This window comes from Diceros bicornis, chromosome 31 (assembly GCF_020826845.1).
Source record: "Diceros bicornis minor isolate mBicDic1 chromosome 31, mDicBic1.mat.cur, whole genome shotgun sequence".
NCBI classification, from domain to species: Eukaryota; Metazoa; Chordata; class Mammalia; order Perissodactyla; family Rhinocerotidae; genus Diceros; species Diceros bicornis.
In genome coordinates, this window is record NC_080770.1 from 33163280 (window position 1) to 33181664 (window position 18385).

The 18385-nt window shown below is 46.1% G+C and overlaps 1 protein-coding gene across 1 annotated transcript in view; it reads left to right on the plus strand.

The window, feature by feature from the left end:
- The first annotated feature begins 231 nt into the window (after window positions 1-231).
- Window positions 232-18385, plus strand: part of SLC1A2 (solute carrier family 1 member 2) — a 73232-nt gene continuing 55078 nt past the window's right edge. The window contains exons 1-2 of the mRNA XM_058527146.1: window positions 232-295; window positions 16749-16888. Of these exons, the coding sequence (XP_058383129.1) occupies window positions 267-295; window positions 16749-16888 (169 nt within the window). The 5' untranslated portion in view covers window positions 232-266. The remainder of the gene's footprint in view (window positions 296-16748; window positions 16889-18385) is intronic.

Sequence of the window (18385 nt, forward strand, 5' to 3'; positions counted from 1 at the left end):
TGTCTGTCTTAAGAGACGCTGCAAATAACTGCTGTCCAGCCTGACTGTATGGGCTTGAGTCCAAACTACCAAATGTGCACACCCCGCCCCACACTGTAGACTTGTAAAAAAGGCTGAAGTCACTCTCAGGATTTTAGCATATGCTAAGTCATTACTCTAGAGAGGTCTAATCCTGGGGCCATTGATAACAAGGAGATCTGCTGAGAAGACAATGAAAACCCTACTTCACCATCTGTAATCGGCTAGCCAGCCACTGATGACTCCTCATGCGCTGCCTCTGCCTGCTTTCAGCAAGGTGAGATGGCAGGTCACTTGCTTCTATGTTTTGTCCCCTAGGAAACTTTGCTCAAAGTTGTAAATTGTGTGAGATCTTTAGTAACAACAACGTGATTCACTCTGTTACACCACACTATACCTACTTTGTAGCCTGGCAAATAAATATTTGTCCCTTGTTTGGGGATTTTATTTAAGCACACAGGGAAAGCTCCCATCTATACAGTAATGAAACTAAATGGGACATGGCTGCTAACTCTACGGGAGCCGGGCAGGTATGTAAGTGAAATTAGAAGATAGTTTACTTTCCTCTTAACACTTCTTTCAGAAAAACAGCAGGGCAAGCATGATGGCAAATGGTATTTGATACTTGGCCTTGGTGTCAGGGAGGCAAAAGGGACTGGTGGGGACTGTGGCAGGCTGGGAAATCCATGTCTGTCTAAAGAACAATCACTTCTCAGTTCTATCTGATTGTTCCAGGATTGATTGTTCCAACCTAGGTTCCAGGATAACTAGATTTTCCAGTACTTTAAGAGAAGGGAAAAATCTGCATTTTGATGTGAAATCTACTAGCTTTTAAATATTGTTAAGTAATTCAAATTAAAAAACAACAACAATGACAACAACAACAATCCTATGTTACCTTGAGTTTATAAGCACTTATATAGACTAACAGGGAAAACTGGTGGGGAAAAAAATGAAGTTGAGGAGGAACAATGGTGGTGTGGACTAACACCTCAAATATATGGCATTTATTGCAACAGTCTCCCAGGGGAAAGGCTTGCCTATTTCATTCAAGTTTTATCATATTCCTTAGACTCTACTTACTAAGGCAGGAAAGTGGATAAACACCTTTAGTTCTTTTCAATAACAAGGTTGAAGCAAAGAGCATTGATGTTTAGTTAAGAAAAATTGAAATGATTAACAATTTACTGGATTTTATCACTTCAAATTAAAAGAGGTTTTAGAATTAATTCCCAACTCGTTATCTTAACGTTGTTAAAGTTACTGCTTGTTAAGCTTAGCAATAAAGAAAAAGAATCCTTACCTAAAGGGGGTGAATGGATTCTGTGACTTCTCTCCTTTATTTTTGGTGTAACAGTATAGGAAAAGGTCATATTTTCTTAGTGACTGAGAAAGAGACCTCTTTGGGGAGTGAACACTTGATAAGCTGTGTAGGGGTGGAGAATGAGACCCACTCCAAGGAGCATGCTGGAGGAACAACAGCTGGGCAGCTGTTGGACAACCCGTCATTGTGTTTTGCTCAATGGGCTAAGGAAGCTGAGAGTGAGAAATGAAGTAAAAGAGAAAGAGGAGAGATGCTTTGGGGAGTGTGAGGAGGAAGAACAAAGACGCTTACAATGCAATTTTATTAAGTGTTTGTTGGGTGGTGTGTGATGTAAAACCTCTTCCCCTTCTCCCCATACTGTACAATAGCGATTTCTCAGGAATGGATTGTGGGGTTGGATCTGGTCTCGAGTAAGGGACAAAGGGCTGAGTGTAAGCTGAAGGTGGCCTTAGGGTAGCGAGGAGTTGGTGGGTAGAGGAAGGAGTCAAAATTGCCCATGGCAAAAAAGGCTGCCACTTCTGTGTTAACCCCAAGCCTAGGATGTCCTGGAGTCCAGGAAACTCATTTCACGGAACACTGTAGATCTCCTCCAACCCCTATTACCAGATTTTATCCTAGCGCTTAATTCCATCTACCAGTTTACTGACAACCTATTATGCACCTGGCATGGCGCATGCCACTATATGGTGGATTCAAGCAAAGACAAGACACGATCCTTGCTTTGGTGTCATGATTTAAGAGCCAGCCAGATAAGTCACTGACTCAAGAAGAAACTATGCTCAAAAATACATTCAAGATTTTACAAGTTGAGCCAGATTGAGCCTTTCTTCCACAGCACCTGGGATGAAGGGCTTTCACCTCAGATGCTGTGGAGTGAAGTGGCGAGGAGGGTCCAATGGCCCATGGAACTAGACCACTGCCAGGGGTGTCAAGGAGGGGTGCTGTTGGAGTGACTTCAGGAAGTGCATAAAAAGTCAAGTTATGACCACTTGTGGTGAGGAGAAGCCCTGGTTGCTTTTGGCAAGGTCATATGATGTTAGCTTGAGCTTCTGGTAGACTTCCAGGCTAAGGGTTTCATACATCCTTTCCTCATGCTTTGTTTAGGCTCCTTTCCAAATCCATATCCGTAGGAGGAACCTCTTACTCAGTGCCTGAGCTGAGAAGGCTCCTGCGACTTGCTGCCAAGGGCACCTCCCACATCCTTTAGACTTGGGTCCCCCTAGTACCTGCAGATCGTTATCGCTCAACAAATTCTTATTGAGCACCTAATATGTATTGGGTCTGGGGATAGATACAGGCTTTTCCTTCGCAGGGTCTAAAGTGCAGTGGGAAGACATTGAGACATTAAGGAAACAATGAATGCGAGGAAATGTGAAGTGCAGAATCTTAGAGGCAGGAGATGTAGGTTGGGGGCTCAGGAAAGGATTATTCAAAGGAGCAACATCAGAGTCAGTTAAGATTTCAGGTTCTACTGTGAGAAGTCGTACAGTCCAAACGCTGTGAACTGCATCTGGCTATTAAAAAGGAGAGACTGCATAATGAAAGAGGATGTAGTCTACTTGCGACGGTGCCATGTCCATGTACAGCTGTGTGAACCAGCCCGTCTCAATAACCCATCCGTGTGAGAAGTGAACATTCTTCTCTTAGGAAGGAATTTTCCTGGTGAGAGGGGTTCCCATCAGTGGTGACTGGATGGCTCGGTCGATCACTTGTAAAATTAGCATATCAAACTAGTTCAGAAATGACTGGGCAGTCAGTAGGCTGAGTTGACTGGGGGAATCAGCAGGGACTGACTATTTAGTTGACTCATCCATAACCACAAATTTGGTGGCTCACTAGAAGGAACCAAAGTAAGAAAAGATGCAAGTCCTCTGGGAGACCCTGAAATGCTCCCCTGGGTGATGGGAGTCATTTAGAGACATTATGTTGACCAGCCTTTGAAACAGATTATGGCGAAGGAGAGAACCATGTTGCTGTGTTTATCTAGCGCCTCCCTCCAAGCTGGAAGAAGTGAGGCAGGGTGGTGCTGAAGAATTCTGCCTGTCTCTCAGTAAGGGAGGCTGAGAGGCACGTGTTTATCTGATCGTACTGCCTCTCTGGACAGAGCTCTGGAAGGAGAGGAGTGGGTACTGACAGGAAACTCAGTGTCCGCCACCGTGCCTCTCAGGCTTATTGTCAACCTCAAATACGGTAACATACAACCTTAACCTTAGCCTGGGGTCTGTCCTACATTAGTTTTCTGTTGTTGCTGTAACAACTCACCACAAATTGAGTGTTTTAAAACAACACAAATTTATTTTCTGATAATTCTGGAGGTCGGAAGTTGAAAATGGGTCTCACCGAGCTACAATCAGGGTCTCAGTGGAGCTGTGCTCCTTTCTGGAAGCCCTAAGGGAGAGTCCCCCTCCTTGTCTTTGCCAGCTTCCAGAGGCTGCCCACGTTCCTTGGCTCATGGCCCGTTCTTCTGTCTTTAAAGCCAGCAATGGTGGGTTGAGTCTTTCCCATGCTGCCATCTCGCTAGTTCTCTCTCTCTCCTGCCTCCCTCTCCCACTCATAAGGACCCTTGTGATTACTTGGGGCCCAGCTGGATAATCCAGGATAAACTCTCCATATCAACGTGAGTTAATAAGCAACCTTTATTGCACTCACAACCTTAATCCCCTTTTGCCGGGTAACCTGACGTATTCACAGGTTCTGGAGATTAGGACATGGACATTTTTTGGGAGGGGGCATTGTTCTGTCTACTACTGATACATGATTAAAAGTCAATCAGTGGTCTCTGTTTATTACCAGTGCTCCCTAGTAACTTCTTTCTCAAGTGTGAAGTTACTTACTGCCCTTCATTCTTCAAATGCAGGGCTGAAGCCTCAGCTTTGGTAACTGCTGATGAGCTGGAAGATTAGGGCTAGGGAGCCTGCCCTTGACTGGCTCATGGGGGCAGGGATGTGGCCGGACCCCACCTGGAGGGTTGTGTCCAGTCTAAGAGGCACATTGTAAGGGGATATAAGTGGTCTGGGGTGCTGAAACCAGGATAGTGAGGAACTTAAGAAAGAGAAAACTCTAGGCAGAAGAAGAGCTGCCTTCATATGCCTGGAAGGCTGGTGGATGCAGAAGGCATTAGGCTTCAGGTATTATAAGTGTTGTGTTACGATTAAGAACATGTGCCATCTCAGGTGGAGCTGGGTTCCAATCCCAGCTCAGCCTCTCGCCAGCTGCCTGGCTTCGGGCAAATGACCTCACCTCTCTGACCTCCACTTTTTTTCATCTGTAAAGAAGGAATAATAATAGTATCTACCTCATGAGAGTGTGGTGAGGAGTCAATGAGATAACACATGTAAAACGTCTGGTATGTTGCCTGACGGTAACTATTATTATTATTAAATGGCTCCACAGGGTAGAAAAATAACCAGTGGGCAGAAGCTACAGGGGAACAGCTCAGGCTCACCATACAGAAGAGCTTCACAAGAGTCAACGCTGTGCGATGGCAGGATGGGTAGACATGTGAATAAGCTCCCTTCACTGCAGCCAAGTCACCTGGGTGCTTTTAAAAAAGTCCAGAGGTCTAGGACCCACCCAGATGTGCTGAACTGGGATGGGGCTTGGAGATCTGTATTTTTTTTAAATAGACTTTATTATTTAGAGCAGTTTTAGGTTCAAAGCAAAATTGAGCAGCAAGTACAGAGAGTTCCCATATATACCTTCCCTCCCAACACATAGACAGCCTCCCCCACTATCAGTATCCCCCATCAGAGTGGCACATTTGTTACAATTGACAAACCTACATTGACCCATCCTTATCACCCAAAGTCTGCAGTTTACGTTAGGGTTCACTCTTGGTGTGTACATTCTATGGGTTTGGACAAATGTGTGCATCATTAGAGTATCATACAGAGTATTTCCACTGCCCTAAAAATCCTCCGTGCTCTGCTTATTCATCCTCCACCCCCAACCCCTGACAACCTCTGATCATTTTATTGTCTCCATAGTTTTGCCTTTTCCAGAATCTCATATGGTTGGAATCATATAGTTATGTAGCCTTTTCAGACTGGCTTCTTTCGCTTAGTAATATGCATTTAAGTTTCCTCCATGTCTTTTCATGGCTTGATCGCTCATTTCTTTTCAGTGCTGAATAATATTCCATCGTCTGGATGTACCACAGTGTATTTATCCATTCACCTACTGAAGGACATCTTGGTTGCTTTCAAGTTTTGGCAATTATGAATAAAGCTCCTGTGAACATCTGGGTGCAGGTTTTTGTGTGGATGTGAGTTTTGGAGATCTTTATTTTCTTTTATTTATTTATTTTTTTTGGTGAGAAAGATTGGCCCTGAGCTAACATCTGTTGCCAATTTTCCTCTTTTTGCTTGAGGAAGATTGTCCTTGAGCTAACATCTGTGCCAATATTCCTCTATTTTGTATGTGGGACACCACTGCAGCATGGCTTGATAAGTGGTGCATAGGTCTGCGCCCAGGATCCGAACCCGTGAGCCCTGGGCTGCTGAAGCAGAGCATGCGAACTTAACCACTACACCACTGGGCCAGCCCCAGAGATCTTTATTTTTAACAAGTGATCCAGAGTCAGATTTGGGGCTCTGGACCAGATACTCATTTGTCCAGAGGTTGAGTGGGACTAGAAGCCTCTCCAGTCCTGAGTTCTAGGATTCCATGAGGATCGTGTGCAGCTCTTGCATCAGGCTCTGGTTGGGACTAGGCATTAGCCTTCTTTTGTCTGGAGTTTTCTCCCCCAAAGCAAAATCACTCTTTTGGCCAAATGTTCAGTGTCAATATTTGCTGCTAGCACAAACTACCTAGTAGAAAGAGCAAGTTTTCTGGAGCTGGAGAGAGTGGGCTGACCTGTTCTCAGTTTAGGACTCCCTGGGTTCAAATCCCGACTCTACCAACTGCTAATTGTGACATTGGGCAAATGATTTAACCATTCTATGCCTCAATGTCCCCTTCGGTAAAGGTTGCTAATAACAGTATCTACCTCATGAGGTTATTGTGAGAATTCAATGAGTTCATACATATAAAATGCTTAGCAAAGTGCCTGGTACAGAGTAAGTTTTGAATAACTGTCAGCTGCTTTCATTCTCATCACCATCATCATTATCATAATTTTTATTTTTATTATTGCCAATGACCAGGCATTTGAGTCCCTCCCAGGCGGGGAGTCCTTCCTGGTGAATCACGGGAGCTGGGGGAACTCACGCATGTGCTAGCTGTGTCCGCGGGAGCAGGGCGACTCCGCATGCCCCGGCTGCCTTACGGGGAGAAGTTAGTTAAGTGGCTGGCGCTTCCGCATGATGGTACATCTGAGACGGGGCCAGGAGCTTGGATTGTCTAAGGCGGGCAACAAGGTGATGGCTTCCCAGAGCTCTTGGCCGTTTCCCTCACCCAGCAGCCCGCTCCTCTTTCTGTTTTTCCTTCTCCAGGGGCTAGGATGGCGCGTCTCATGATTCGTCAGTGACGTGGTAGAGATGAAAGTTTGATTGTCTGTCCCTCTGCACACAGCTCTAGAAAGGGTGTACCCAAAGAACTCTGGACTCAAAGGTAGGGGACAGACAGGTCTAAATCTGGCTGCAGAACCACCTGGTTCAAGGCCCGGCTCTGCTACTTCTAAGCTTGTAAGCTCAGGCAAGTTGCAGAGTCTCCTGGAACCTCAGTCTCTTTATTTCTCAGATGGAAAAATTCCTTTCCTCTCAGGATGTCATGAAGACAAAATAAGTTAATGGATGGGAAAATATTTTGTGAACTTGGCAAATGTATAGTTATTATTAACTTATTTGTTAATAAGTTCAACACATGAAATGTTAGTTATTGCTTATTTTTTTGTGTGTGTGTGTGAGGAAGATCGGCCCTGAACTAACATCTGCCAATCCTCCTCTTTTTTTTGCTGAGGAAGACTGGCCCTGGGCTAACATCCGTGCCCATCTTCCTCTACTTTATATGGGACGCCGCCACAGCATGGCTTGACAAGCGATGCGTCGGTGCACGCCCAGGATCCGAACTGGCGAACCCCGGGCCGCCGCAGCGGAGCGTGTGCACTTAACTGCTTGCACCACCAGGCTGGCCCCGGTTATTGCTTATATTTTAAAAAGTGAACACAAAGAGAAGAGCCTGCAGGGACTCGTCTTATGGAAGATAAGGTAACGTGTGAGAGGACTTTGCAGTTATGAGCAAAGAAGTAGAAGGAAGATCAAGACCATGAACTTCTTTTTTGGCCAGTGAGACCTTGGTCTCTTGTCATCTGGGCCAGCCCCAGCCCCACTGTGTTTTTCTCGTCTGAAGGTTTTTGGTTCCCAAAGTATAAGTTGTTTTTTGGGCAAAATTAGCACCTGTTCTTTTGCCAGCAAGTCCACCGATATGAGAATTAGCCATTTGGAGGCCAAAGCTAGATAAATTATATATATTTACTTCTAACACCCTAATTTAGGTTACCTGTTAATTTTTAAACTTTTTGTTCAAATCATACGAAAAAGCACACAAATCTTGTGACCAGCTTGATTAGTTTTCACAAATTGAATACACATGTGAAACTAGCATCCTGACTAAAAAGAAACGTAAAAAAGAAAAAGAAAATTGCTAGCATTCAAGAAACTCTGTTGGGGCCAGAGTTCCAACACAGTTGACGTCAGAACTAACGGAGGGCTATAGCGTGTAGCTGGCAAAGTTTGTATGGAATGTCCTGACCTCTCTCATTTTATTTGGCTTCTGGGTGTGGGTCTGGCCAGGACCCATGTCAAGGAGTTTCTCCCAGCAACTCCTGTTCTTAGGGAGGGATCTGAGAAGCTCCTTCACACTGGGGTGTCAGTGGATGGATTGCTTTTTCCATGAGTTTCTGGGTCCAGTTTGGGTCCTGTCGCTGGGATGCAAAGGGCCAGTTCTCTTAAGGAGGAATTTCAGGCCTTAGGGATTCAGAAGTTGGCAACTTTGAAGCCCTTTGGAGAAACCTCAAAGATGTCCTGAAACATCGCCTCATGAAAGCATAGTGTAGTCTTTCAAATGCCAGCCCTGGGAGATGTCTCCATTGATGGTCCTGATGGTGACTTGTCTTCTTGTGTGGCAAGGTTGGCTGCTTGGTCTAAAAGGAGAGAAAAAGCACACAGACAGACTGTTCTGCTCAAGAAGGGAGAGGACTGCATTGAAGAAAAGCAATCGTAAGGTGTGACCCAAAGGCCCAGAAAATTGCAGCTACTGTGCACCTCGCCCAGTTTCTGCTGGTGCCTGAAGGTGTGGAAGTTAATTACCCTCTTAGTGCACATCCCAGCCACTCCTGTCCGGGGTACTGATTGGGGAGGCTCAGTTTGGGAAGCTTCAAGGGCCAGAGGAAGAACCTCCTTGGCCTGAAGGCCAAATCTGGAGCTCTGTTAATCAAGAGAGCTCCTCAAAATCAGAATTCAATTGACTCTTGGAAAAGGAACCAATGCTTGTGCTCTTTGGTAGAAAGACCATGTTTTGGAGGGTCCAGATTTAGAGATGTTGATCTTGGCAATTGGGTCCGAAGGCGTCTTCCTGTGTCCTCCCTGAAGGCCTCGTTAGCTGAGCCCAGACTGGTTCATGGCTCCATCTCCCCCAGGAGTGCTGGGAGCACTCTGGGCACCATGCCTTGGGGAGGGCAGCTGGACTAAAGCCACCAGCAGGGAAGGGCCAGCTTGCCCCTTGCTGCCATCCACTGGTTTTTCTAATGCAGGTGTTTGTGCTTTTGCTCTCCTTTCTCTCTTCTTCTTGGATTTCCTGGTCTTTCAGACACTACCCCCTAGAACTGAATGTCACACAGAACATGTGACCCACACATGTTTTTTATCTAGTCCCCCCTTCATTCATTCAACATACAACAATTGAGCATCTACTATGTGCCAGGAATCATGCTGGGTGTGGGGGAGACAGAGTCAAATCAGTCAAGATCTTGCCCTTGAAGAGTTTATATTCCAGAAGGGGAACAGACAAGTAAATTGTGATGGTAAGTACCTGGAGAGAGGGCAGCACAGGTACGCACAGGTGAGCTGCAGGGGAAGCATCTAAAAAGCAAACCTGGGACTCAGCAGAGACTTCCCGAGGGGAGGCATACTTGACTGGAGTTTTGAGGAAGAACTAGAAGTTGGTCTAAGAAGGCTGGGTTGGAGGGGATGGTGTAGAGGACATTTTATCCAGAGGAGACAGTTTGCTTCAAGGTAAGCTGGAACTGCGGCCAAGTTCCCTCTGCCTCGAGCCCCGAGTGCATGCCACACCAATCTCCCTCCTTTATTGGAGTTGTGTGAAGTTTTCAAATGTATTTTCATGTTGTTCCAACAACCAGAGGGGGATAGCAATTACTTCAGAATTGACCTCCTCTGGGGACTGGGCTGGCCAGCGTGCTCCTGGGCCCTAGCGTAACCTTTATTTTCAGGAGAGGTTCCCAATTTGGGATGATCAAGTACTCCACCCCAGTCTCTCACCCAGACCTGGAGGGTCACTGTTCCTTAGTGTCTTATTGCTACTTTGAGTGATGAGCCTTTCTGGAAATGAGCACATCTGTTGGGTCAAGGCCGGCTTAAGTCTCTACCCTGGGGAGGATTTCACGAAAGTCCAGAGATTTGTACTTGAGGCTGAACTCCTGATGTTCTGTGAGAGTTTGCTCATCATCCCACAGTGTGGAAGGTTACAGCGGTGGGAACTTCCAGGCCCCCACCCACTCGGGCCCTTTTGGGACTTTCTCTTTTGTAAAAAGCCAAGTACCATTTGTTGCCCAAGTGGTTTACTAAAACCCAGCTGTAAATAAACTGTCTTAATGGTCATGTTGCTCCATTTTAGGCATTTAAGACAAAGAAAGGAAACTAAAATTGAGTATCAGTTATATGTTAAATACCCTGTTGGTGCTTTCCTAAGTATTATCTTATTGAAGCTCTATAATGATCCAGTGAGTTGGGTCTTATTGTCCAAGAGATTAAATAAATGCCTTGTTCCAGCCACAGCTGGAAAAGGGGGCTTTTAACCAAGAATCAGATGGCCATGTAATTATGTAATTGCATTCCACCAAGTTGCTTTCTGGCAGCTGCTAATCAGAGGTGGTTTCTGTTTCTGGGCAAAACAAGTGCTGTTTTTATTTATCTCTTCACAATTTTGTCTCCTACTACTTCTTCCTTGCGGCTGTGTGCGGACACGCAAAGGCCCCAGCTGGATCTGTGTTTGCCATTCATGTCATTAGCCAGTTTGAGTCCCTTGGCCTGGGAAGTGACATGGAGAAAAGTCCCCTTTCCCTCAATTTTTCATCTTAATGTTTCTATGAGTGCCACCTCTGCAATTTCACGCGAGTTGAGTGTGAATGAGATAGGTGGCCTCTCAATGGTTTAGTGGTGAATTTGGCAATTGACTGGTCCCAATGCCAGTTCATGCATTTGACTGTATTCCTGTGGTGTTCGCCTGCCCATCTTAGAAATCTATACTGAGAATTGGTCAAGTGTGGCTGGGGGTTAAGAAGATGCCTGTGTCTGAATTGTGTACTGAATTTGACCCCTCACTCAGCTTTGGTAGTGCTAGAAAAAGATGCTTTTGTAGCTAAGATAGGAAAGGTAAAAATGGAGGTAAAGATATAAAGAAATGGTTGTTGTTGTTGTTGGTTTGTCTCTTGTCTGTAAGTCACGCATCTGCCTTTCCCTGTGAGGGTGGTGATGCAGCGACTGGGCTGTCCCTTCGTGGTGGATGAAATGAGTCATCTCAGGATGAACTCTAAGCTTATTCAGTCCTGGACAGAATAGATCGGAGGCTACATCTTGAACTGAGGGTTATGAATACCCACCCCTCCCAGGAGAATTAGAGAATCTCAGCATTTTAGAACATTAAAGAATTTCTAATCCAACCCTCTTATGTTACAGATTAAGAGCCTGGGGCCTAAAAAATAAAAATTGGCCAAAATTGATACCTAAACCCTATTGGTATCTTACATTGGGTGTGTTTTTATCATTTCATAGCACTTTATCTTCTGTCTGTTGATTATGATCAAGTAACTTTACATCCATTTTATCCTCTTAGTATTTCTGACACAACCAGTTAGCAGCAGCCCTGGAATTACAACCCAGACCTCCTGACTTCCAGTCTCTTGTTGTCCACTAGGTCCAACCCCGTCGTGATTTGGGATAACCGTAAACCGTGCTCTAGCCAGATCCTCCAATGTTCAGGAAAAAGCTATAGAAAAGATGTGTCATTTGTGAAGTCCGGAGTTCACTGGCAGGACCTTTCCAGAAAGTATTTTTGGGATCTAGGAAATGGACACAGTGGCCGAGAATGAACAGAAGGAGGGACTGAAGGAGAGTTGGAGGTTGGGAACCTCTAGGCTTCATTCGCAGGATCTGTGAGGACACAGTAGCTGTCAGAGAGAGATTCTGACTTCTTGTTCAATGATCATCCTCGACACGGTTAAACCAGGTCTTACAGGATCCAGCAGGGGCGGAGGGACTGGCGGGCTGTTGGAAATGCCCAGCTGTCTTGGAGTTACAGTCCCTTGTACAGCAAGGGTGGTGTGTTTCGGGGAGCCAGGGAAATCCCAGCTGTGGGGCAGTCTCAGCTGTAACTCGGTGCTCAGGGCTGACACCATTGGTGTCTCTGGTGTTCTTTTCCAAACACTGCAACCACATAGGGGAAAGCCCCCTCACCAAACACTATTTTTGTTCTTGAATGTCTGACTAGTGTCCCCCATTAAGGCAATTTCTGGATGTTGTCTCCCCTCTGCCTCCCCGGGTCCTTGGGCTCGGGCAGCAGAGGACGGGATGGGGGATGCTTATTGCAGACCTCACGTCCTCCAGACAAAACACACCAGCTGCCTTCAGCTTCCCTGGGGAATGTTCTGTTGCTACCTCATTGGGCCAGTGAAGGAGGGAAAAAGAATTTGGTGCCAGATAAGGCGACACGGAAGCGTGCAGGCGGGAAATCTGAATTTGACACACCACATCTAATAAGCCTGTGATTAGAGGCTCTTGGCAGAGCCAGGGAAATCGAATGCTGCTGGGAAGCGGGTCCTGGGAATAGTTTACAACTTAGCATCAGCCCCATTACACGTTCCCTTTCAAGTCACAGAGGATGTTGTGCAGGATAAGCTGAGTTTGCCCTTGAAATAGGATTCACGTGGATTTGCGTGAGAAAAAACGGGGCGGCGACTGCAAAATTAACAGCTAAGTCATTCAGTGGAGAAGTTAAGGCTCAAGGAAATTATAGGCTCATTGTTAAAGTTTTAATTATCCAAACAGCTGCCCCATCACATAGCTTAACTGTCGGGCAAGGAAGAGAGATCTGAGGGAGTCGGTTTAGAGGAACCTCCAAAATTGAGGAATTGCATTGCTAAATTTTGCACCCAGAAGGCACTCAAGTAGAAACAGAGCTGGTCAACAGTGCTGGACAGCATAGGCTTGGTGGATTTGGTATAACCAAGCCACACCTGTCAAATTCCTTATTGTCTGGTTCTGTCCACAGAGCCGCAGGTTATAGGAAGGTAATATGAATAAGGGGATAGGTGTGTACACTTGAAATAATTGTGTTTATCTGGTGGACTTACCCAGACCAGCTCCTGCCTTTTCTGCTTATTGCCAGGGAAGCAGGCTGTTGTTGACCTCAGACCTGCTACCTGTATCCAACTCACGTCTCACTGGTGACCATTTCTCTCCCTGGGAGCTGGGACGGTTGTTGACACTCTGTCATATTCCTGATGGTATTAGGGCCCAGTGTGACCAATGTGACATTCGTTTGAATCAGTGCCCCTGCTAAAAACCAACACATGGGCACCAGGAGTGGCATACAGATTTCCAGACTGCGAATATTCTATTTATTTGCTAAGCTCTGGACAGATTACATAATTAATTTAGGAGACCCCTCAGTTTCTGCAGATTTCTATTCAAACATCCGCTTATCACAGAAGCCTTTCCTGGCCATCTGATGCAAAATAGCACTATCTTCTCCCCACGTGTCACCCTCCTCCCAGCACGTATCTCCACTTGAAATATATTTGTCCACTTATTTGTTCTCCCACTAAATTGTACACTCCATGAGAGCAAGGGCTTTGACTGTTGTGTTTATTGTGCTATCTTTAGCACCTACAGCAGTGTGGGGCCTGTAATATGTGTCCAATAGAAATTTGTGCAACAAATGCAAGAATACTAAGGGGCTTGCTGAAGTGGTATGCTGCCCGTCCATCCATAGAAGGGCCTCATTCCCAGGAGAAAGCAAAGTGCCCTTTACAGCTGCTTTCCAATTCTTAATTTCCTTGAGCAAACATTTATCCCCAAGCAAGCCCCTGGTACCAGGTGTTGAAGAGCGTAGTCCTGCTCTCCCAGGGTTTGCAGACTGGTGGAGGATGTAGACAAAGGATTGAAATTAAATCCATCCTTTAAGATCCAACTCTGGTATCAGCCCCTCCTGAGAGTCCTTCTTGAACACTCTTCTTCCCCAGAGCCAGGTTAGGGACCATTCAAACCATTTCCCAGCATCGTGTGCAGAGCTTTCTCAGGGCCTGTATGCACAGCAGACAAATACTGTACCGTATGTTTCTGTTTCCCCTTAAGAGCAAGGGTTACACCTTACTCACTACTGAGTATAGTGTCTGACACGTAGAGCACTCAATAAGTATCAGTTATCCTTTCGTTACCACCGTTGCTCTGTGCATTCAGTCACCAGCATTTCTACAGCTGTGTATGTGTGTATTCTCAGTTTAAAAACTATATCTGTTCTTCTGAGGATATACAAGGCTTAGAAGCAGCTCTATATTATGTCCTATAATATTACACAATGCTGTATTCTATAATATTCCCCATTTCAGCCTCTCCTTGTGTTCTGGGGGATGCAGTGATCTCTGCAACTGGTATAAAATCTTTACAAAGAGTTCTTAGGGGACTCCTTGTGCCCCCAAATGCAAGATAAGGCCCTGATGTACTTTAACAATTATTTTCTACGTGTGGTTGTCAGGAAGTCCTCTGAGCCTGGAACACTTGTTTAATTCCCAGAAGGCTGAGGATGTCACAGGCATTTTCTCAATAAATACTTGTGGGTCCATGACATTTCGATGCTGCCACTTTGATGTGGCCGTTTTGATTCAGGGCTTCAGGGACATTTTGTCATGGCCCAAAAAAACAGGCCATTAAACATGCAGCAGTTTTGTGCAGCTGAGAAGCGTGACAGACAGGCACCCGACCACGCTGCTGGATCGCTGTGCACATTAACCTAATATTTGTGTGTTTTCACTTTGAGATGGCTTCCTTGATGCCTGACACTCATTACATCCTATGGATCTTGCCAGAATGTTTGGTTTGAATACATGTTAGTCTCACTTAAATACTAACCATGTGCCAGAGTCTAGATTCAATGGCAGGAGGAATTCAAATGAAGCAGGAGGCAGGGGATGACAGTCTCAAGGGGATCACAGAGTGAAGCCAAGGGCTGGCTAAGGGATACATTCACCGTTTCAGAACACATGCGACCTCCATTCTTTGTTGGCCGTTTCCTGGTTTAGAGTTTCAGATGACTGGCTGGATAAATGTTTAAAAATTTAAAAAGGTCTCAATGCAAACATAGAAATACGGTCTATCCATGTTAAAAAGATTGTTTTGATCATTTCCCCCTGCTGTGTTGTCAAAGAACTTCTCTGGCTCTGTCACTTGGTGGTGGGAGGAAGCGGTGTTGTTGCTAGTGGTAGATAGGCCCTCCCCGCCTGTAGTGAGCAGTCATGTCCTACTTGCCTTCTCGGACTGTCTGAATGATCATTAGCACACACATATGTCAGACAGTCAGAGCCTGCCCCAAAACTAACTAGATGAGTAGAAAATTAGGTCATTAAGGGGAGACTAAGAAGCTTATATTTTGACTAATATTTTTATCTGGGTATGCTACCAGACCATGCCACATTATGCCCAATTTTAAAGCATTTTGGTAGCAAGTATGTGAAGTAGCCTGTTATGAAAAAGGAAGTAGTTGTAGATGAGTCCCTGGACTTAATTCTGAGCCTGGAAGCTAAGCGTGGTGTCTTGTTGGAGTGGTGGTGCAACTGGGTAGGTCCCCAGAGTTAAATGTCACCCTTGTCATGAACCTTACAAGTATTGTGTATCTCTTCTTCATGTTCCCTGGAGAAAGAAACTACCTGGGCCAGGCCACACCAGGCCCCTGCCATACGCTATCAGGTTTAATTTCCATAAGGTAGGCACCAAGTCCTTCTTTCCGCACACCACACAGCTAGCAAGCGTTGGAGTCAGGATCTGAAGCCTCAGTTCTCAGATTCTAAAGCCCATGCTATTTCCATTATAACCAGTGATTCCAAACCACTGTTCTTCCTGGTTCCAAAGGAAGGTTTCTCCAGTCTGTGGTGAGAATATCTGGGTAAGGCTAACACCCCACTATCTTGGAAGGCATTGTCATTTATTCAGAGACTGTGGCCTGTCTTCCCAAGTGTTAAAGATTTTTTTTCTTTTATCACATGATGGTGATTGCTAATGGCAGCTAATAAAACTGTCCTACATTGTCAAAATAAAAAATTGGCCTCCCTCTGTCAATCCCCAAGCTTCAGTTTGAAATCCTACTGGCCTGGGAATGACAAAGCTGGAAAAAGAGGCAGTATACTCATTACCCTGGCAGGGCTCCGTTGGCAGACTCTCGCATAGCTTGGGTTCACATGGGGTTGATCTCTGTGGGGGCTGGGCTGCATCCATGGATGAAGGCGATTACGTGCTTCTTAAAGCCATACTTCTTTGAGGCCGAGTAGCACGACTCTCGCGCAGTTTAGCAGAGTCCTGATAATTGAAGTGACCTCTGGAAAACCACAGCAGATTGAATTTTTTTCTTTAAACTAGCTAAACCAGCTTTTCCAAAAGAGAGGTAAAACTTGGACTACCAGTATTTATGACTTTTCTGGATCCAGGATGGGGAAGGTGTGAGTTCAGAGGCATTTTAGTTGAGCATGACTTAGGCTGTGACTCTCCCGACCTTAGATTATTCAAAAGTCACCTTTTTGCTGTTGATACAAGAACAAAGAGCTCAGGTTTTAGACCCAGACATATCTGGGTTTGAATCTCCATTTCTTTTAGCTTTGTGACCCTGGGCAATTTACTTTCTGTACAACAGGGCAGGAACACTTGCCTCCGGGAAATACCGTGGTGGGCAACTCTTGGAAAAACCCTTCTACTGCCTGTGGTGTTCCTTTTCTTTACTGTGATGATCAAGATCAAAGGGATAGAAGCGCCTGGCAGGCAGGTGTTCAGTGTGTCCTAGTGTCCTCCTATAGGTGAGCTGGAATTTGGGGTACCCCGAGTTGCCCTGGCTTTTATTTTCCTGCCCATGGTTGCAGGTTCCCAGCTGTGCCCAGGGGAGGCCTGTTTCGCCTCCTACTACTGAGCCCCTCAAATTGTGTGGGGGGGTGCCCAGCGAGCTCTAACTACTGCCTTCCCTTCTGTTTTAGTGCCAACAACATGCCCAAGCAGGTGGAAGTGCGCATGCACGACAGCCAGCTCAGCTCCGAGGAGCCCGGGCGCCGGCACCCTGGGCTGCGCCTGTGTGACAAGCTGAGGAGGAATCTCCTGCTCACACTGACTGTGATTGGTAGGTGCCCGCCGGCCCTCTTCTCTGGGCCTCTCCCGGCTCTGTGGGGAAGCTCGTTCCGGCAGCCAGCCGTCCTGCATGCTCTGCCTGAGGCCTGGTTGGCCCAGGCAGGGCTGCCTCAGTGGTGTAAGCTTCCCCTCCCTGCCCTCGCCGTTTGTTTTCCTCCTCGGGTCTCGAATTTCAGCATGCACATAAATTTCCCCTGAGTGTGCCAGCATGCAGATACCGGGCCCTAATTGCTTTGGGCCATGTGGGACAAGGCCCTGGAGTCTGCATCTTAACAAACCTTCTAGGTGGTTCCAAAGGAGGTGGTCAGCATACCACATTTAGAGAAATACTTGCACCAAGATAAAGGCAACGGTTGCCAAAAACCCTAGGAAGAGGGCTCTCAGGTCTAACCTTCTCCAGCACCTCATTAACTTAGACTAACTTAGCACATTAGCTGCTGAGGTCAGTGTGGATGAGGCTTGTCCAGACACCTTGATCTCTGCAGCTCCATCTTGCAAGTCTTACTTCCCTGCTTCAGGTCTCACCCAGGCCATGGTCATCCTTTTATGTGACTGAAAATGCAACCTTGGTCTTAGATTTTAGCCAGGGTTTATTCAGAACAGGGGACATGGCAGTTTCTCCTAATGACAACCGTACCATTTCCTTGCTGGACCCGCCTGTTCTGCAGCTTTCAGGCTACCCCCAGAAGCGGTGAACAACTCATCTCTTCTCCCCGCCCACGCACACACACCCTCCATTCCATGGCTTCTCCTTCCAGCCAGTCATCTTAGATGTCAGTGGTCTGGGGTCAGGACTGGGAGCTTGCCACAGCTCATTCACTTAATAAAAGGAAGCCACAGGCGTGGTAGGGTTTCCCAAGGGTTACCCTCCACATAAGCAAATTTCATTCATCATAGGTCTTGAAGGAGTATGTTTTTCATTTGTAGAAGGAAAAGGTCAGGCTTTCAGCCACATTACTCCCTTTGCATCCCTGGAATTAACACCATAGAGCCTATATACCTAAGATCTCCCTCCCTCCCTCACAGCCAGTGGTGCTATGACCTGATTTGTGGTTTCCACAAGGGTGGTTTAGGTTGGCTGCCCATTTGGAGAGAACTGAAATTTTTCTTGTGGAATCCCTGAGTATGCAAAAGGAGAGACTCCTGCCAGCATCTCTGCCCAAATTGTTTCCTTTTATGTATTATGTATTTTTAGAGACCCTCCTTGATCTTCCATAAGATCAGCAAGTGTCAAGACTACGTAAGAGGACATAGAAGTCAAGGATGAAACATCTTGAGGGTGGGCCATGGGGAAATGATTGGAAGCCAAAGAAAATAGAAGAAAAAAGGCAACTCACACCAGCTTGGTCCATCAAATGTTCCTTTTATCTGGTATCCAGTTAAAGAGGGAGGAAATACATTAGACACCATGCCATGTGGCCAGGCCTAGGCTGGGAGGGGAAGCAATATCTGGCACTGCGGATTATTTCTACCGACAATCTCTGACTCT